General features: G+C 40.4%; 1 protein-coding gene across 1 annotated transcript in view; it reads left to right on the top strand.

Moving 5' to 3' along the window:
• Positions 1-2,188: 2,188 nt before the first annotated feature.
• The window catches only part of dnajc7 (DnaJ (Hsp40) homolog, subfamily C, member 7), a 51,232-nt gene continuing 31,052 nt past the window's right edge, over positions 2,189-22,368 (top strand). The window contains exons 1-2 of the mRNA XM_042085988.1: positions 2,189-2,332; positions 18,148-18,236. Coding sequence (XP_041941922.1) covers positions 2,262-2,332; positions 18,148-18,236 — 160 coding nt within the window. The 5' untranslated portion in view covers positions 2,189-2,261. The remainder of the gene's footprint in view (positions 2,333-18,147; positions 18,237-22,368) is intronic.

Below are 22,368 nucleotides of genomic sequence, written 5' to 3'. Positions count from 1 at the left end.
AACTGTGTCACAGTTTGGTATGGCAACAGCTCTGCCCATGACTGGAAAACACTGCAGAGAGTGGTGAAAACTGCCCAACGCATCACCGGTTCCTCACTCCCCTCCATCGAGGCCATCCAGGGCAAGCGATGCTTGCGTAAGGCGCACATTATCAAAGACTGTTCTCACCCCAACCACAGACTCCGAGAGGTGTTACAGGTCTCTTCGCATCCGAACCAGCAGATTCAGAGGAAGCTTCTTTCCTGTGGCTGTCACCCTACTGAACTCTAGCTCTGCATCCCGGTGACATCCAACAAACTAGCCCCCATCACCCCCCGTCCCGCCTGATGCCTCCTTGCCTGTGCCTGTTGAGGTGTTCATGACCATGGCAACTTTGACAGGGACAACAAGGAGGCCGACATACCCCCCCCCCCACCCCCCCACAACTGCACTACCCTATCCCACCCATAGTGTCTATTTATTTACAAATGTACATACTGTAATTACACTTATACTGTACATAGCGATATTCTACTGCTTTTCATCCTGCACATACACTTATTATTAATACTATTGTAATGTTACTGTTTCTGCACTACTATGGTACTGTAACCACACTGCACATTTGTAGTTGTACATACTGTACATATCTGTCTATATGGTTCATACTAAATATCCATATTTATTCAGTTTTTCTAATATATTCTGTTAATACACTGAATATATCTATATTCTTGAGGTAGTGGGCATTTCAATTAGTGCTGCAACACGTTGTGTCTCTGAAAGCGTAGATTTGCACATTATTACACATAAATCTTGAATTTTATCAACCAAAATGAAGGGCAAAATCACATAATGATTCAAAATATGTATGCCAACATCAAACACCACATATGCATCAGTAATAATGAGGTTTGGATTATTTTCTGGGCTCTTATGAGTGGTTTAATCATGGAGATTTGTTAGAATAAAATGGCAAGATATTTTTTCCCTGAAAACAATGCATTGCTTGATTTTCTTGATTTTTATTGGGAATCAACTAGGAATCAACCTCAACCTTCTGTTTTCGGTGGTCGTTGTAAAAGGACTGTTTGGCTCAAGGCAAATTTTGAGATGTCAAAGTTATTCAGATAGCCTAGGCTAAGTGCTCCAAATTACATTATCATGAATTTTCATTGGTTCTCCCCCATTTTACAATAACACAATAACATAACACATTAATAATTCTGCTAATTAATAATGGAATAATTGTTGTGCACTGTAATAAGAAGAGTCCTATGAATAACAGTGCAGCGCTGTAGGCCTAATAACCTGGTTTTAAAATTGGTTGCAGTTGGAGCATGTTTTATGTCCCCAGGAAGTGCGTTCAAGGACTGCACAGTTAGGCCTAAGCTGCTTCACCATATTTTTACCTCTTATGGCCACCCTACACCAAACAACTTTGACAAGATTTGGGAAAGATTCTTGAAAGATTGTAGTCTTTTAACTAATGCCCCCCATTCAAGCTTTACGCAAAAGACTCCAATCTTTCAAGAATCTTTCCCAAATCTTGTCAAAGTTGTTTGGTGTAAGGAGGCCATTAGGGAGTTTTGTTAGTAGGCCTAAGTCCTTCTCCTGTGATCTGAGGTCTGGAAGGCCTGTAAAAATGGGAACATGACTAACAGGTATCAGGTCCTAAAGACTAAGGGAACGATCAGACAGGACGCTTTTTTGCAGTGAGCTGCGAATTTTTTTTATGTTGCTTCTTATTGGCAGTAAGCTCTGCGCCTAGAGCGCCTCGATCGCGTTTTTACGCCTGCTGTGCCTCTTATTTTTGCGGAGGCGTCCTGAGCTGAAACAAAGTTAAACTTTAAGTGAAAAAACGGCTGCGTTTTTATGAAAACATAGTGCACCCTGGGTTTTATAAGCGGCAAAGCGTGTTCACACCCCTTAAACAAGCAGCAGTAGGGCTATTGCGGTTATGTTTTGTTAGGTTTATTGTGATAGTGTTCTTACTTAATTAGAAGTCATAATGAGCTGTTCCTGATATCGCTGAGGATTCAGATAGGGTTATTCATGTTTAACGTAGCCTAACTCCGAAGTGTAACAAAAAAACAAGTACAAGTAACAACTACACAAATTCTCTGCTCTTGTCCGATACAGTGGCAGCGCATGCGTTGAGTGTTGAAACTGCCCCAAGTATAACCGTCCTCCAAACTGCGGGTCTGAAACTGCGGCTCTGCAGACAGATATTATTGTCCGCGTCGGCACAGAGCGCATGCCCCCATTCCTTCCACAGCAAAATGTCGTCAGTAGACTTTGATGTACCCATGGATCCAGATATGGAATTACTCGATGATGAGGATCTGGAAAGGTAATACTACATGAGGAGCTATTCCTGACAAGAGATTGACGTGAAACATTATTTATGTGTTGGTGTGTACACGGAACGTTATTGTTTTCAGCACTCATTGCAGTTAGCTCGCGAATTAGCAAGGTCCCAGTGGCCTTGTTTTAGCTGAAGCTAAACCACTGAATGGCTGCTTAAAAGTAGCCAGTCAGATAGTTGGCGAGCACTCATATGCAGAGCAACTCCTGTTTGTTCCATAGAAGATTTCTTTCAATGCTGTCTGCCTGGTTATTAGCTGTCAGCTAGTCTCAGCCTCACAAAAGACTGCGTGTTGAAGACACGTTTTTGGCCTGTCTTGCTAGCTAGCCAGCTAACGTTAACCAAGTTTGGCGAATCAAGTGCTACGTTAACTCCATTTGTAGGCTAACGTTACATACTATTGGAAATGGTGACCATCTGACTACAGCTAGCTGCCTTAACTGGCTAATGATTTAGTTCTGAACCAGAACAATGGAAACGGGGCCCTTTTCCCCACAAGGAAAGGTAACCCAACCTTACATATCATAGCATCTAACGTTAGATAAAACGGATGTCGCAGCCGATTGCCATTCAAAAACACCAGTCTGTGGTTGTGGTAACAGTTACTTCCGGTGTTCTAATTTACATTACTAATCTATTAGCTGTTGCTTTTTCACTTTCCGACAGTAGGAGAGGTGAAGCTGCAGCACTCTTCAATAATATCTGTGCGCAGTGCCGCCCGCTGTAGTTTTACCATAACAGAACTCCAACTCATTGCAGCCACTTCAACTTTATTCATTTATGGTGAATAAATGTTACATTACTGTGCACTAGGGCTGTCAATCATCCATAATCCCTTTTGAATTTCATTTATTATTTTTAAAGGTGCACTATGAGTTCCTGCATGACGTCACTTCTGTTGACGTTCAAAGTAAATACCAAACAAAACAGAGCAAGCTCGCCCCTCCCCCCATGTACTAACTGCGCATCATTATATTATTGATTCCAATGGTAGACAGCCAGTAGTCATACGTAATATCTAGTTATTAATTCACAGGACATTCAATCATTTTACTAACACAACGGTTATGAAGAAATATATATGTAACTGACTGATGTCGAAACTATGTACAGTACCAACCTAATTAATTTCCAATACCCCAATGTTGAGGATGTAGCTAACTTCGATAATCTCCTATGTTAAACGGTTAGCTTGCTAGCTAGCTAGCTAGCTAACTGTGGAACTTGACATTGTTATGAAATGTAAAGTTAAGCTTGCCGAACTTAGTTATAGCAGAGACAATGAGGAGACGCAGCACTCAAAAAATCCACCATAGAAATGCATGGGGTTAGTTTGTAACGGCAATATGGCAGTTGTCTACACATATCCTGCCCCTTCTGCAGCTAAAAAGTCGACATACGAATACATGTGCCAATCATGTGGTGTGTTGTGAATACATTGTGCCAATCATGTGTTGTGATCTCGCCGCTGGAGCAAGGTTGGTGTTGTGAAGCCTTGCGCATGTGCATTTCTGGCGAAATAGATGCCCGAAAAGTGCCCAAAAAGCATTACAATTTGGCCACTGAGTGGAGGGACTTGCCTAAAAGGACTTTGGTTATAGTCAGCCACTGGCCGCTTGACTGTGACTACATTCGTGTCACTCTGGAAAAAGCAAAAAATAGGAATATAATGGTCACCTAAATCCCATAAACACACAGATAACTCTTACACCAACCTTATTTTGTGCCTTTTATTCACGTTTGTTTAAAGATTTAGTAAGTATAATATAAGCCCTTTTCGCTCCCCTTTTCGCCGATGCAGCGCCATAGGTTTCCATTATATCCAAACAGTCTTTCCCCTAACCTCCGCACTGCCCTTCTCGGCGATTGGCTGGAACGTGGATTGTTATTTTGGTGCACAGCCTGTGCCCCTAGTGTTTGTTTGATGAATTACGGCCCCTGTGTTGTCTCCCGAGACCGGGCTTTTTCACAGTGTATTCAGGGGGCAGGCAGCTAGTAACCTGACTCTCGCTAGATGAATTTTGTTCCGCCTAGCTCCACTCATCCATCTGGAACCGATCCATTGGAATGGTGCTTCAGAAGGCTGGGCCTAATCAAAAAATGCTTGCATATGATTGAATAAGCCACTTGTCCGTCATCTATTGACGTGCTACTTCAACCACTCACATCGAAGCCAACCCGTGACGCTGATAACAGTCTCACAGTCGCTTCTACGCTATGTCACATCTATGAAACTCCCGCCCTGCGTCCTGATTGGCTCAACCATACAATCTCGTGCGGAAATCACTCTCAATGGAAGAGGTCCCAGATGGATGTGAGTGAAGCAGTGTTTCCCATGCATTGACTAATCTGTGGCGGGGCGCTACGAAATAAAAATTGGCCGCCACAGATGAATTCTATGTTTTAATTTAATTTAAATTAAATATAAGGTCAAATCCTTGCATTGGCATTGAGTTGCGCTTTTTACGCACGCAGCCTTTCCTTGCCCCGCCCCGCTCTCTCTTGTAGCCCGCTGCCCCACTCCTCTGCATGTGCATTTAACAAAATATTCACGGTTGTTGAAGGATTGTTGTTGCCACATAGAAGCATTGCATAGAATACGTCTGGCTAAATTGCTATTAAATCCGCTTAGCATCGTGACCATGCTGCGCAAATTTGTTCAAAACTGCTGCATTAAAGTGAACTCTGCTAAGGTCTTATCACAACATAGTAGGCTACATTGAAGAGACTAAACTAAGTTAAGTTATGAAATCAAGCAGTATCTCAAAGCTAACGTTAGAATACCGCTTGGATGTCGAATTTAGCATGCTTAGCCTACTTACAGCTGCTTGTCAATTTCGTTGAAGGGCTCATTTTATTGACTCTGACACTGAATGTTTGCAAAATCCCGATGTAAATGAAAAAGTGTTTTCCAAAATTCAAAAGTGCTTGTCCCAAAGAAGTACGAACCTTTATTTTAACTATGTAGAAAACTTTATGAATTGCATCCACACATCACCAGCCTTTCAACTGTGTTACAATTGCAAGGGTTCCCTCAAACGTCTTAAAGTGACAGGCACTCAATTAGACCTATACACTACCAAGACGATCTTAATACCCACCCCCCCCGTTGTCAAAGTCAGCTACTGCCACAAATTGAATCCAATTCTGTGGGAAACACTGTAATGCTAGGCGGAGCTGAGCGGAACGAAATTCATCTGACGAGAGTCAGGTTAGGCAGCTAGTGGATCAAGGAGAGATGCTTACGATTTGAGACAAAAATGAAATCACGCTGAAACCATTCAGGAACTCAATGCACCTTTAATCAATTTATTTAATGCTCAAATTCTGCCTATTATTAATATTTACTATGCATCTCTACACTGTATAAACGGACCTATGCATTGCCAATGCCACTATAAACACGTGGTTGACTTGTTGATATTGAACAAAAGCTCAGTCTACCAACGGTATCTGTGCAACTTGAGTGGTTTTAGTTTCTTTCCCGCTGATGCGCACACACACTGAATGAACGCTCATACCACTACCACTTAATTGTATGCCTTTATGTTTGATGATTCCAAATATTGCATGCCAAGTATTTCCTGACTGGGGAAAATTCTGCTTTTTTTTTCTATCGGCCCGCGATTCCATGAATCATTATGCCAATCAGACGAGTGACAAAAGCACCGCACATAGAGGAGGGAGGCAAAAACCCAGTAGGCTAATTCTCGCGATTATTTTTTCGATGCATCGATTAATCTAACGATTCATTTTTTCAGTCCGAATCGATTTTGATTCGATTATCGATTATCTCCCCATTAATTGACTAATAGCAATTTATAACTAGAAATGCAATTCCGAGGAATTACACGAGGGGATGCAGTCTGCTGGTTAGGGTGTTGGTGAGGCTGTTGAGCTTGCTGCTAGCTGGTTGGTAGGGTAATTGTGATACCTGCAAAGGTGCTTTTGAAGTAACCAAATTTGAATCTTGTGTGACATGGCATTCTTGAGATATCATACTCAAGGTGTTTTTGACCTTGACATTTGACCTTCAACCTCCAACTCACTTCATCTTTGAGTCCATAAAAACACTCATACCAAATTTGAAGCATGTACGTCAAGCCGTTCTGGAGATATAATGCTGAATGCATGAGATATGGCTGGGACTTTTATTTTGACACACAGGAAACACTTTAACAGGATGTGTAGTTCAGGTAGAGCTAGATTGTATGCTCAGAAGCTGAGACAGTTGAATTCCTCACAGGTGACACCTGTGGCAGTGTTCTGATTAGCCTGGGAACTGCTCTGAGAACTACTTAGAGCCAGCTGCGCTTGTTATTATGACATCACAGCCCCCATTCAAGTCTATGGGGGAAAAATACACTTTTAATTACAAATATCTCAAAGTATAAACTTCTCAAAAATGAAAAACAGATAGGACGGTAAAGCCTTGGAAGATCTACGGAACGGTGCTTCAACCAAATTTGTACGTTAAGCGGTTTAGGCTGAATAGCACGCACAAAAAGGTAAAAAGAAAAATAATAATATCTAGAAATTCCAAGGAATAACCAGTGCATGAAAATGCTTAAGTTGTGATGTAAAATATCATGTATAGTTAAAACAGATAATAGAGATGGTTAGTACGGTGATGCTAGGATAGACATGGTGGTTGCATAGCTTAATAAAAGTTGATAGTTTAAAAGTAGACTGTTTAAAAGCTGAATGTAGATAGTTTAAAAGTTGTTGATAGACAGTAGATAGTTTAAAAATTGTTGATAGACAGCTAGTTTAATAGGGGTCATTCCACGTCAGTCCAACCAGGGCCCACGCACTTAGGTCTCAAAAAATTCTGAAAAAATTACCAGGTGTACCTATGTTACCCAGGAGACACACTGTAAAATTACGTAAGATCAATACTTTCCAAGATACAGCCAATTTTACAGGGGGAGGGGGGTGTCGATTTTGTTCGGCCTCTTTTTTTTGTAGAGGGCTCAAATTTTGCATGCTGGTACATAAATAGGAATAGTATGTAGCAAAATCGTCACGTTTGGTCTGGATAATCCTGCATGGTCATAGCTGTCCCTCAAAGTTGATACAAATTTTATTGGAGTTTTTGGCTGGGCTCTGTTTAAGCCTTCAGAAGACATATTTGTACTCAACATAGGCTCTTGATTTATTTTCCTTACTGAGATAAGTAGAAACACTCTCACAAAAAGCAATGAACAGAAAACAAATCCTTTCAGGGTCTGAACAGCAGACCTCACAAGTCTGAAAAATCATTTTGGTTATCATTTTCAGAGCACCCAAACACCTTGTGGGAATATACAAAGATTTTTTAAATATGTTTTTCTTTATTCTCCATGATCCCTTTTTTTTTGAAAACACCAATTTCACTTGTCTTATGCAAATCTTTCTTTTTTATTTTCCACCCTGAACATGGGCAAAATGTCCCATTGACATCAAAGTTGGCATGGCTCTAATGTTTGCTAGCAGTTATGCTAAGATTTTTAACTATGTTAACCATGCTACTTAACTAATGATTTATAGCAGTGCTAGCAATGCTAACATGCTAACCATGCTACTTAGCTAACTTAACTAACGTTTTCTAGCAGTTTTGCTAAACATGTTAACCCTCTAGGCGCCACAGGCGACTATAGTCGACAAGATGCGGTACTGAATAAAACGGCCGATTTAGTCAAATAGGGTGTCATATTTCGTTCGACTTCCACTCCACTAGATGGCAGACATGTCATACGTCATCCCCGAGTCGAAAAAAGGACACGCTTTAAACAAAACTTTCTAACTACAGCGCATTGAATCAGTGTATGAAATACCGGAGCTAGTGTGCGTGTGAGCCACTTTGTCAGAGCGATATTGTCAACGTCAGCGAGTATTTGCATTAGATTATCGTCTAATGGCATCAAAAAAGTTTACCTGAAATGAAGTGTTGGGTCTTCTATTCGCGGACCCTGATTCTGAAGGGGAATATCTGCCTTCAGAAAATGACGGTGATTCGTTTAGTGAGGCTTCAGATGCGTCCCTGCCTTGCAATGATGCAGCTGGACAAAGTGAGAGTTTACTCCATAGTTTAGCTTACACCAAGCACAAACGTTGAATCGTTTGCCCAATGTCACTGGTGGGAATAATGTTTCACAGGTTCGGAGTGTTCATCGGGAAGTTAGCAGGGTGTTAGTGGTGTGGCGAACGAGGCTGGAGGTAGCCTAATATCCATAGCGCTAGCTTCTGTCTTCTGAACGTGAGCCTCTCCACAATCGCGGCGACAGTAACGTGGTGGAGCCTTTGTCTAATGCCACTGGGTATGTTAGACGAGGTCGAAGTGCTCATAGGACAGTTAGGGGGGAACGTAGTGGCAGTGTGGGGAGTCGCAATGAGAATGACAGTAGGCCTAGTCCGAGCTGCGCAAATTCTCTCCACTCGGCGCGCGCGAGGCAGATCTGGCCATGCTGCTCGCATGGTGGAGGTGGTGACACGCTCTCTCCCTCTCCCACACACACACACACACATTAGGTCATGCATAGTCTATCACAAGATGATGGGAATGCCGGCCCTGTATGGATAGGGATAGGGAGTCATTATCTCTACAGCAAAAGGCCTGCTACATAAAAAAAAAAAGTCAGCCATTTAGTAATGATTTACACTGTTGATTTGCTATCTACTTCCCTGATCATTTAGGACATACAGTACACTATGTGTTCCTTTTTGTGTGTTCATGTCCTTGTGATGTGTGTGTCTTTGTCAGCTAAGAAAAAAAACAAAAAAACATCAACAAAAAGAAAAAAAATACTAACATTGTCTCTTGTCTTGTCTCGTCATCTCACTCCTGATCTGTGCCTTGCCGTGTCAAATGAGCTTTTGAACTAAACAGGTCTTGTCTACTTGTGTTTGTGTGTCATCTGAATAATATATATGTGCCCCATACATGGAATCAGAGTGCCTACTGTATCTCTGAACTGAATCTCTACAGCAAAAGGCCAGTCTACCGCTACATGCATTTGGTTTGTTTCTGCCATTTATTAGTAATGATTTGTAATGATCCTGGTTTGTTCACTACTTACTATTTACCTGAGCATTCAGTATTGTGCAATATAGCATTCAGAAGGTGAGGGACATTTTGGGGGGAAAGAAGTGGTGCATTTATCATTCAAACATGCAACTTTTCATGAAAATTCTATAATCCAAGATGGCCGCCACCATATGACGTCATAATATGCAAATTAGATATAAACATTTAATCTACACTTTGGGTCATCCTTAATATTTCTCTAATTTACAGAAAGTCTCTATCTCTTATCACTTTTAAGATATAGCCTTTTGAAATGAAGATGTCAAAATTGATCGTTTCGGAAAAAAACCTCTGGCGCCTAAAGGGTTAACTATGCTAGCCATGCTAACTATGTTAACCATGTGACTTAGCTAACCTAGCTAATCATTTTTAGCAGTTATGCTAACTAGCATGCTAACTATGCTAACCATGTGACTTAGCTAACCTAGCTAATCATTTTTAGCAGTTATGCTAACAATGTTAACATGCTAACCATGTTACTTAGCTAATCATTTTTAGTAGTTTTGTTAAAAATGCTAACTAGCATGTTAACATGCTAACTATGCTAACCATGTTACTTAGCTAATCATTTTTAGCAGTTTTGTTAAAAATGCTAACTACAATGCTAACATAATAACTATGCTAACCATGTTACTTAACTAACTTAGCTAATTATTTTTAGCAGCTTTGTTAAAAATGTTAATTAGCATGCTAACATGCTAACTATGTTAACTAGCTACAGTGGGTAGGAGTCATAGTTGATGACAAGTAACAGTTACAATGGCTGAACAAGTTGAAAAGTAGTTTAAAGGGTTAAATTGTTTAACAGTGAAATATTGTAGTGAGGACTTTTATTTTGAAACAGTTTTTTGGCAGAGGAAGCAATTGAACAGGATGTGTAGTCTTAATAAGGCCAGTTTGTATGCTTAAAGCCTGAGACTGGTAGTTGATACAGATGGCCTTAACACCTGCCATAGGATTCTAATTGCTTAACGGCCGTATTATGATGTCACAATCAGCAATGTTAAGTCTATGGGGATTTTTAAAACGTTTTTCTTTAATAATTTAAAAAGTATAAAAGTTTCAAAGTTGAAAAGACATAGCAGCTTGGTCCGTTTGAATACCTACCTTACAAAGTTTGAACGAAGTTTCTAAGTTAAACTGTTCAAGAGAAATTGCGTACGGAAAAAGTGGTAAGCGGAATAATAATAAGTTGTTGTTGTTGTTGCCTTGGAAGAACAGTACAGTGCATTTTCATGCACTGTAATAAGAAGTCTCCGGATTTCAATAGAGGGGATGCATCCCCTCTAAATATATAAATACATGTTGATTTACATATCTGAATGAAAAAACATGAATTCTAGCCTGGCGGACTATCCTATATCATTGAAATGTATAGTCTGGCATCGAACCATTCACCTCGCTTAATCCAAGGGGCGGGCAGAGAATTGTCTTTCAAACTACCTAGGCATGCAATAGGCCAGCGCTACGACCATATCCGTATCCGGTCGGCAAAACGGCAAATACTTAAGTGCATTGTGTTGCTCAACTTTCAAAGAAAAGCACAAGTCCAATTTCTCCAAAGTTGACGCCAACGCCGATTCAAACAACCGCTCTTCGTTCGCCATAGCCACCTTCCTTGTTGTTCACCGTCGCAGGACTGTCGTTATCCTGTTAAGCCCGCCTTAAGACTCTCTAACAAAATAGAGCGCTGTGATTGGATGAGGTCCACGGCGTCAGCCAATAGAAATCCCTATGGATTGATACTAGACGTACAGGCTGAGCAAATTAATTTGCCGCCGCTAGGGTGCGTCTAGATTTCTAGGCTACATGAATTCCTTAACATTGCAATATATGTGTATCGGTCTAATTGAGTGCCGTTCATGCGGGAACCCTTGCAATAGACCTCTGAAGTTCGCCTACAAAAAAGAACCAAAACGGCCATCTTTGCCCATATAAGGAGATCCGGTTGTTAATTGAAGCTAACTACCTAGGCAAGTTGCATTGTTAGCTCTGGGGTAGCAAAAATCAAAGTGTGCCGCCTTCACGTACCAGAGATCACAGTATCCACTCGAAGGCAGAGGACAAAAGTGTGTTAAGGAAAATGTCTGCATTTCAGAGTTTTTCATTTCCGCGAGAGTTTAACGGGTATGATAATTCAAAATCCCCATGGTATTTTCCCATAGGAAAAATCGCCAGATACCGGATGTCGAACATGGCAGCTTTTTGTAGGCGAACTTCAGAGATCTATTGTAACACTTTTGTACACAGTTAAAAGGCTGCTGATGTGTGGATGCAATTCATAACGTAGTTAGTTCAAATAACGGTTCGTACTTCTCCTTGGGACTAGGGATCGACCGATATGGTTTTTTCAGGGCCGATACCGATATCAATTATTACCAAAACAGGAGGCCGATAACCGATATGTAAAATCGATATGTCAGTTGTCAAAAAGGGGGGTAGATGGTAAAGGCTATATGCTGCAAAAATTTAATTAAAAATCATTTAATTATGCAAACTTTTCTTTCTTCTTTTGATACACAATTGTCTATCAACTTGCATCACTTTGTAAGTGTAAATCCTGTGTATCATGTTAATCCAAGAGCTGAGTGATAGCAATTATTTTCATAGAGTAGGCCTGCACAATGGGCTATGTGCTTGTTAAGGGACCTGTCACAAAGAGGATGCTTTGCCATCGTGTGTGTGAGTGCACGAGAGAGGGAGAGGGAGAGGAAGAGGTGCATGCGTGATGGCAAGTGTTACGGTTTAATAGTTTAACAAAACAGTTTTAAAATAGTTCTTAGGCTATTTAAGCATAATACTTACCTTTAAACGTAATTGTTACCGAGAGGAATCCCAGCCTACGAATTCAATAACAAAATAAATCGTAATTAAACATTACCTCGATTAAGGCTACTTGGGTATGGCTTAAGGCTTGACTACACGGTGGTAGCGAAAATCAAAATCTGCTTTTGATAGACGCGCCACTGCAGACGCGCCACTTCCCTCCCCATATTCCAAGATTAAGATAGTATGAAGTGCTTTTTGTATAGGCTACTATCATAAAAAAATCGTTAAAACGAATAGCTATTTGCAATTTGACAAAACACTGGTCCTCATTTTGCGAATGCGAGGACGATATGAGCCTGTTGCATTTAGTTAGATGTCCGAGTCACGCATAATGTTTGAAAACCACTGGCTCGTAATCACAATAATTTAACACACGACAGTTGGATAGCCTACTTCATCATGTCCCCATACCTACATTTTTGTGAGTAGCATAGAGATCGTTAAAAACAATAAAGTATGGCTCTCCGTTTGGGACATCGAAAACTTATATTTTTAATAGACTACCGTCGAAGATGCTGACTTGCAAAAGCCTCGGGATAACACGTTATCTCCACTATCATCAGTCATGCCCCTTGATCAAAGTGGGGAATGAAATAAAAGTTTGAAAGCCACTGGCTTAACAAGTTACCTGCAGTCCAGAACACAGAATCTGTTGCAATATTCTGATGATCGGCGATGATATCGGCAAATGTTTGTTTTCCAAAGTAAGAATTTCACTTCACAATGCACCTTCGACAATGAATAGCTCATTACACTTGTTACTGTTAAACGTAGGCCTACCTGGTATCATTACAAACATTATTCTGTGTCCTAAAACTGGCATATTTTATGGCATTGTGTCATGTAAGTTCGTTGCAAAATCTAGAGAAATGTGTGAGGTGGTCAGCGGGGCACAATTGAGACACACATTGGATTGTGTTATTACTTGAACATTCCGCACTATCCACAGCTGTGGTAGGCCTATCAGGGGCAGGAGGATTACTGTTAGCGCAGGCTTTATATAAAATGATTACACGGCTCTTCAGAGTGCTGCAGAACGTTCCATTCACATGAATGGGCCTTCCCAACGTTCGGGCCTATGTTAAATCTACATAAATCACCGGCAAAGCATTTAATCACCGCTGTCAATGGCAACGGTTTTTGTGTTTCTGATTAATGTCTTTCATATCACTACGCAAGGACTGGAACTTCATTCAAATGTGAAAGCAGACAGTTGATCAGCTGTGTTCTAAAGAATGTTTGATTCAAGTTCAGCAGCGTGTGTTGCAAACTATTTGTTTCTCAGCAAATGCCACGATGAACGGTAACAAATAGGCTAGGTTATGTAGGCTAAAGTCATATCGTGGGGAGTTTATTATTTCGTTTTGGCAAGTAGCCGTATAATAAGCGGGTTAATGTATAGAACGCCGGTCATTACTGTGAAAATAAGTCTCTTCAGGGCGGAACAAGACCCCTCCGCTGCGCGTCGGGGTCCGGTTCGCCCTGTCGGGACTTATTTTCCCAGTAATGACCGGCGTTCTATACATTATCCCTTACTTCTTCAACAGAAGGCCTCGAGTGTTGTCTTGTTTGTGGAGCGCTTTGCTTCGCTTCTGTAATCTCTTCTTGAAAATGAGGGCTTCCCTCAATGACCCTCCGTGAATAAATAAAGGTTGAATGAATGCAGGCTTGCCCAAATAAAGGCCTGTGGTTTGCGCAGCCTACAGTAAATAACAGACCCGCCAGAATGTGCGTTATGATGCTTTACGAGCAAGATGTTTTTGCTACCCTACGCACACTGCATGTTCTTAAATAACAATGATCATCGTGACCACCTTGATTGGCTGATGATTGTAACGCGGGCATGATTCCAAACACCTCCCTTACGATGATGAGTGACAGGTGACAGGTCTCAGAATGCGTGCGCTACACAAGGACGGAAGATGATGAATAACTGGGGCCGTAGGCTATTCACAAAGGCTTTTATCTTACTACTAGGAGTAGGCTACTCCTAAATCACACTTAAAGATTTTAGCTTGGAGTTTTCTCTTAAAAGTTATTCACAAAGCCTTTCAGACAACTCCTAAACTAGGAGTGAGTCTTCGTGGCTATGGATGACGTCATTACTCATGCACAAGCTTGACTGAAGTGACCACCTTGATTGGCTGACGATTGTAAAGCGGGAATTCCAAACACCTCTCTTCCGATGATTACAAATAGCCTAGTAGCCTAATGAAACATAGGCCTATGGATTGATGCAGTAGCCTACCTTTGCAACATTATTAAATTAATCTGTCACCATATGCCTAGGCTACGTTTGCAAAGAGGAGAACATTTTAATTTGATTCACAATGAAACGTTACATTTCATTTACATGTTAACAATGAGTAGTTTTGGTTGTTGTTAGTGGCGTTATTGCATCCCTTTTTATGAATGCAAAATTGTTCCCTCGCGATTGGAAGCTCCTGTTGCGCATAGGCTACACATTTCAAAACATCGCAACGTAAAATGCCACAAAAAAGCTGTTTATGAATAGGTCTTAGTGAATTAGGAGTCCTCTCGACTTAAGCTGTCCCAGACTTAGGTGCTACTTTTAGATCTAAAATGCTTCGTGAATTACTTTTTGTGAAAAAATTAGGAGTCCTAAAGTTAGGAGTGACACGCCCATTATTTTTAGGAGTTGCTCCTAAATTCGCCAGTTAGGTACTTTTAGCCTTAAAATTCTTTGTGAATACGGCCCCTGAATAAAAAGGCCTAGCCTAAATGAATCAAGGCAAAACAAATAGCCTAGTAGCCTAATGAAACATACGGATTGATGTAGTATCTTTGTAACATTCTTAAATTATTCTGTTACTATGCCTACGTTTGCAAAAGAGAACATTTTAATTTGATTCATAATAATGTTACATTTAATTTACATGTTGACAATGATTAGCCTAGTTTTGGTTGTTGTTGGCGGCGTTATTGCGTGTTAGTTATGCCTACAATGCAAAATTGCTTCCTCACGATTGGAAGCTCCTGTAGCTGCATAGGATTTCAAAACACGGCAAAATGCCTCAGGTTTGTGAATAGGTCTGTGAGTAAGGAGTCCTTGACTTCTTTTAAGCTGTCAGAGGTGGGAAGGTGTGATTTGTTGGGGGCAGGGCCGGATTAACTGGGCACAAATGTCTGATGGCCCCCCTTCCCCCAGCCAATGTGAATCGGGTGGTTAGTTATAGCCTATCGTGAAGATTTTTCCTGCCATCTAAGGCACTAGCGCATCTGTGAGGCTAACATTCCATTTAATTAAACTGCTTTATAGGCTATGCCGAAATAGTTTTCAACATTTTGAATATTAGTGTCGGGTGAATTGAAATGTTCTGAAAGTAGCCTTATGGCTGAAAGCTGCTTGGGATCCCCCCCGTCAAGCAATATAACCATAGAAACGCGCTTCCTGCACTCATTGTTTCAAAAGGAGTAATTTTGGCTTTGTCAGAACTGAAGAGATGTGGACGGCACGGCACGGTATGCCCAATGAAAATAAATTAAGGCAACACAACACAGACCCCGCTTCTCTCGCGTCAGTCACTGACAGTAACCTAGAATAATTGCATGGGGAAAAACACTTCCCCATGACAAAGACACCGTAAAACACTGAAAGTTAATATTTTGTCACTAGCAACATACATCTGTCCTTTGTCAAATGTATTATGTTCCAAGTAGCCTATGCATAATTCTGCTTCATAAAGTTGAACAAATACATTTGCTTATTTTTACAGAAAAATATAAATAGCCAGTTAGGGTCAACAGTGCAGAGTTGGTAAGTTATGGTAGGCCAACTTGCAGTGAACATACAAACAGGGGAAATTCTTTCTCTTGTAGCTGAGTAGCCTCAGGTGTGCACGTAGACATAAGGCCGAACATGCAAGCGCCAATGAATCGTGCTCTCACGACAATCACGCCGTTAAACTTAAATAGGTTAACATCACTCTAAGTTCGCCTTCAAGCAAGGAAAACGATGATTTGAAGACATCTGTTTCGTTGGAAGGGCAAGGGGTAGCAACAGGGCAACACAGAGACAGGCCCGATGGCAGGGCTGTTATTAGAGTATTAAAATATGGGATATTCTACGGGAAAACATTAAAACGGCAAGACAGCGGGGGAAAGTTAAAATACGTGATAACACGGAAAAAGTTGGCATGCATTGTTTCGGTCCCCGTGCACAGGGATTATTTGTCATATTATTAATCACATATGATTATTTGTGAAATTGTGCAAACAGGTGCAACACATTTGAAAAGGAAGGACTGGTAGCATGCAAGCTCACGGGAAAGATTGATTTAAGAACGTTATCACAGTGTGTGGCTGTGGCGCGGGCGGAAGACAGCGACAATTGGCAGGGGAGGGTCATGTCTTTTTTTAACAATTCTGTCGGAGGGTCATTGAACAATTTCTAGCAGGCAAGAGAGGGTCATGCAACTTGCAACTGAAGCACTCAAAATTCCTCCGGTGGCCCCTTCAAGAAATAATGAAGATTGCTGCTGGGCTATATGTCTTGGTTCATGTCTGTTAACAGCTCATTGCCGTCAAACGCATAGCCTATCTCGCGGTTGCATCCATTACAAACAAACATGCAATGTGAACGTCTGGGATTGGGGAGAGCACTAAATGCTCTACTGAATAAGCACGAAGTCAAACCTTTAAATGAAAAACACTCTTTAATAATCAAAAAAAATAAACCGCTAATGAAGTAAACTTGTGACCATCAAAAATCGTTTATCGCCTGTAACTCTGATAACAGGACTTAACAGGAAGGCATTTGGCTGAGCAACGGAGGTTATTATGCTCTATATTTTGTCCAAATGATGTCTGTCTATCATCGTTGCACTCGGAGAAAACCAGAATGTTTAATTTGTCCTGCGTTTCTTCTACGGCTGCAAACGGGATTCACTCGCAGTTAACCAAATATTTCTTTATTAGGGCAGGACAGGCATATTTCTGGCTATTAAATTATTTCTAAACCAGTCTGCTAAAGTCTGTAGTGAAGTCTGTGTAGGGTTTTCCAGGCTCCATTTCTTTTTACGAGACACCCTGCTCACTTGAGACATCTACCGGTTGTTTTGGTTGTTGCAGTGTCTCACTGGAAAAATACAAATTAAAGTCGTGTGATACCGCGTGATCCCACGCGCGGACCGCGAGTGAAGCTGGCCAAGTCGAAGCACTGCCCACTGTAGGTTGCTTACAAATGCCGTTGTTCATGACCTGGCAGTTCCATAGCAAGCGGCACCGTTTTAAAAGTATTGATTAGGCACTGGTATCGGATAAAACCCAAACGATACCCAATCCTATACTTAAGTAAAGTACAGATCCGTGGTAAATTTACTTAAGTACAGTAACAAAGTACTTGGTTAACTTCCACCACCAGACAAGAGTGATGTGCTTCTCGCTCACAAGGCATGCTCAACAATCACAGGTGGCCCAACTTGGAATATTGAACTGAAGCTTGACTTCAAAAAGTATACTTCAAAAAGTATATTGCAAATGAAATCGCAATTGCAAAATCTGTCAATTAGATATTTTCCCAAAATCTTGCAGACCTACTTGTCTTCCATTTTCATCCCATGCCATTAAGTCACAGAATTCTGGGATTTCTTGGTCTTTTGTTTCACACCAGGGTGTGATAAAAATATCTGAGTCCTTGGTTCTTTCTGAACTTTTTATTTGAAAGCAGGCTATGCCACCTTTATAGAATAGGCTTACTTTAATTTATAGAAAATGTCATTAAATGTGTTAGGAACTGCATCAGATTTACATTGCACCACACGTTACTCTAAAGTTCTGTATTAAAATGTAACATGGCCTTTCTAAAACAAATCAGTGACTCAGGTAGGCCTATAACATGATAATTATTAATAACTTTGTATTTGCTTTGCATTTTCATTTCTAGGGAAGCAGAGGTGTTTAAAGAACAAGGTAATGCCTACTATGTCAAGAAGGACTACACAGAAGCTTTCAACTACTACACAAAAGCAATTGGTAAGTTTTTTTGCATAGTTGAATTTGGTCGTCTTTTTTTCTTCCTCCTTAAAAAACATAAATAACGTCCTTGATTTTGGATTCTATTTTTTTTTCTACAATGTGGTACATATGTTGCTCAGACCAAGCTTGACATATTGGATATTTTGTTTTTTAAAAAGCATTTGTCTCTTTTAGCTACATGAAGTGCATAAACAGGAATTTAAGTCATCACTGACATATCCAGTTATGTAGAGATGCAGGACAACAAATATGTAAGGGATAATGTATTGTCCAGCGGTAATTATAGGAAAATAAGTCCTGACGGGGCAAACAGAACCCCGACGCACAGCAGATACATTATCCCGCTTATTATACGGCTACTTGACAAATCGAGAAAAGAAAATTAACACAATGGGTCTTTAAAAAACATGTTTCTACCGTTTTGTGGCTTCCGCTGACAAAATAAATAATTGGCCACACAGATAGAACTTGACAGTTTCCGGTGTTGCGTGGCATCTTACTAGCTGACTTTCACTTTCAATGAAATCCCATTGCAATAATCGAACAGACGTCTTGCGGAATGATATGAGGCTGAAATTAAAGCAACTTGTTTGCGCTTTATTCTGAATAACGGGTCATATTTCCAACTTTATTTGTATTTATGCTATATTTAAATATTTAACTAGTGCTATAGACATCTGTTTTATTTGACTGCTTCATTTCCACTTTAAGTAATGTAGACACGAGTGACATGAGTACGGGGCACTCCCCCTTCGACATTCAGTTACATTAGATTCTGTCCTCAATACAACTCTGCACACCAGCATCGCACTTTGCTACCAACTAAATTACGATTCAGTTCTATTTTGTCGGCGCCACTTCAAAAAATCCATTGTTCATCCAGTGTTTGCCAGTTAAAAACCTTGGCACTGATGTGCGTAGCAAGTGACAGTGCACTCATCTCAGCACCGGTGTTGGCTCAGTCCACATGGAATTAAAATATCACTGAAGCATTTCAAGTTTAAGCTATAGTCTACTACGAGCTAAACATTGTTTACACTCCTACACTGTTACACGTGAACTGAACATAGTAAATGAACTAGGCTATTTCTGTCACGTCATTGAAATGTGCTGCAGGCTTACATTTTGCACATGCACTTTTGCATATTTCTTAATATGAAAAGTTCCTTATTTTCAATTGAACTCTAAAGATAATGAATCTAAGTATAAGTATATACTCGTTTGATCCCGTGAGGGAAGTTTCGTCTCGGCATTTATCCCAATCCGTGAATTAGTGAAACACACTCAGCACACAGTGAACACACAGAGGTGAAGCACACACTAATCCCGGCGGAGTGAGCTGCCTGCAACAACAGGGGCTCAGGGAGCAGTGAGGGGCTTGCTCAAGGGCGCTTCAGCCGTGCCTACTGGTCGGGGTTCAAGTCCAGTTACAAGTCCGAAGCGCTAACCAGTAGGCCACGGCTGCCCCTAGGCTATATGGAGTGATTTTTGTTTTGCCTCAGGCCCGCTGCACATCTTTTGACATTTTATTTGAAATAATCAAATGTCTTAAAGTTAAGATCATAAAGTAACTTTTTTTTGCTTTCATTTGTTTCCCAATCAAGATGGTAAAAATGGCTTTACATTGTTAATATGGACTTCTGGAATGTTTAGTTAATGTAAAATAATATAATTTTCATTGTGATAAAATATGCGATTAATCACGATTGACTATAGAAATTCTGTGATTAATCACGATTAAAAAATAATCGTTTGACAGTCCTAATTTTTTTATCGGCTGATATTCTTTATAATTTGTATAACACATCTCGTTAGTGTCAAGAACACTCATCGACAGGGTTTGAGGTAGCCTAGCTCAATTAGTCATACAGTCAACGATTGTGACGCTTTTTTCCTCGCCCCGTAGCATAACTCTACGGGTAGCCCAGTTCGACACAACACTGGCCGTTATGAACTTGCAGAGCCATAGACACGGCTCTGTGAACTTGTTACTTGGTGCCATCTGCTGGATTGACTTTAATTATAGTATGATCGCAGATAAAGAAGGCCTTTTTGTCCTTTTCCTTCAAATTGCGAAGACATTGCGCGTTGTAATCACAGGTACCTCTGGCTGACATGTTCAAAACTGCACAAAAAAAGTGTAGGATCATTATCACACCCTCATGCCAAGTTTAGTGGAGTCCGTTCATGGGGGGCCATATAAGCTACAGCTACGCACACAGGCTTGCACACACCCATGCACACACACACACACATGCACACACAAACACAAATGCATGTACACACACACACACACACACATAAACACACACACACATATAAAGACACAGGAACACACACAGCAGACATGCACAGGCACAGACACGCACACAGGGGTGCCATCACTTGTGTGAAAGTAGTATTACCAAATTTCTTGCCAAGCCCAAAGTGTTGTATATTATATTTATTTATATTATATAAAATTCATTCGGAAGGGGTCATTACCTATTTTCTTTGTGATTGCCTTTATGTAACACTACTCTGTAATATAGCCTACCATATAGTAACACATAGGCCTACTCATTATGTAAACTAAATCAAGCAATCCACATCCCAATCACACAGACCATTAAGTCACATTATGCTGTTACAGACTGCTGACAATTGCCGGGGCCGGGGGCTTCTCCCCCAGGAAATTTTACAAAAATTCTGCCTGTTAAATACACAATTTTAGCGCAGTTTGGGAGGGAAACAAATACCTAACAGAGTACTTGGTTGCTTCTTTCTGACTCCGATGACGTGAACATTGGCTACCTGCATAGTGTTATCACTTCACTGCTTGACACTATAGAGACATTTTATGTCAACAATGGAGATTTTTCAGTTAACGAAGGCTAATTTTGCATGCTGGTACATAAATAGGAATAGTACGTAGCAAAATCGTCACATTTGGTCTGGATGATCCTGCATGGTTATAGCTGTCCCTCAAAGTTGATAATTTTACGATGTTGCTACATACTATTCCTATTTATATACCAGCATGCAACATTTGAGCCTCATACATGGTTTAGTTCTTGCGCTATGGGCTTGTGAATTTTGACAAAAAAAAGGCAGAACACCCCCCTCCCCCTGTAGAACTGACTGTATCTTGGAAAGTATTGATCTTACATAAAAGTAATTTTACAGTGTGTATCCTAGATAACATAGGTACACCTGCTATTTTCTTTTCAGATTTTTTTGAGACCAAGTGCATTGGCCCTGGTTGAATTGACGTGTAATTACCCTATTGATATTCTCCTTAATGTAGTCTTACCATGTTATTGTTTTTATATTATTGATTGAATGGACATTATTGTTTATTTTGCTTTTTTCCCTCATTTCCATTGTTTATTTTGTTAGGCTATTGATTGAATTGACATTGTTTATTGTTGCTATTCTCCTTATTATAGTCTGACCAACATTTCAATTTGTTCCCTGTTAAATTGAAGTATTATATTGTTTTGTATTTGTATGTCGCTTTGAACAAAAGTGTATCCATAACCATAACCATCATAACATCTAGTTACTGATTATGTGAATTTTTGCAGTGGCGCTCATATTTTAACAGCTACGGTCTGAGACACTTTTGACCACATATTTTGTAGTGTAAACGCTAATGCGTTCTGATACGTCTTGGACAATGTATGGGAATTGTAATGATTGTGATATTAGCAATAGTGAAATCTAAACACAAGTGGCTAGCAATGTTTCTTGCTGTACATTTTGAATACATGTACCAGTGATTGGATCACCCAAGATGCATTCTAAAAATAAATGTACTTTTACAGACCCTCTATGTCTCTCTCCATTGAAATAGATATTCATACTTGGCACCTTCCATATAGATAGATAGATAGATAGATAGATACTTTATTGATCCCCAAGTGGAAATTCAAGATGCATCCATCAGGGCTCCAGACTAACTTTTTGCATTGGTTGCACTGGTGCGCCTAACTTTTTTATTTAGGTACACCAGCACAAAATTTAGTTGCACCCAAATTTTTCATCGCGCCACCTTTAACGTCACAATTTCAAGGACCCCTTTTTATTGCTCTCCATATACATTTTGTGTCTGAGCTGTTGTCAGAGCATGGACCAGGAATGACAGTAC

This window comes from Alosa sapidissima, chromosome 3 (genome assembly GCF_018492685.1).
Source record: "Alosa sapidissima isolate fAloSap1 chromosome 3, fAloSap1.pri, whole genome shotgun sequence".
Taxonomy (NCBI): Eukaryota; Metazoa; Chordata; class Actinopteri; order Clupeiformes; family Clupeidae; genus Alosa; species Alosa sapidissima.
This window is presented reverse-complemented; position numbering and strand designations above follow the sequence as displayed.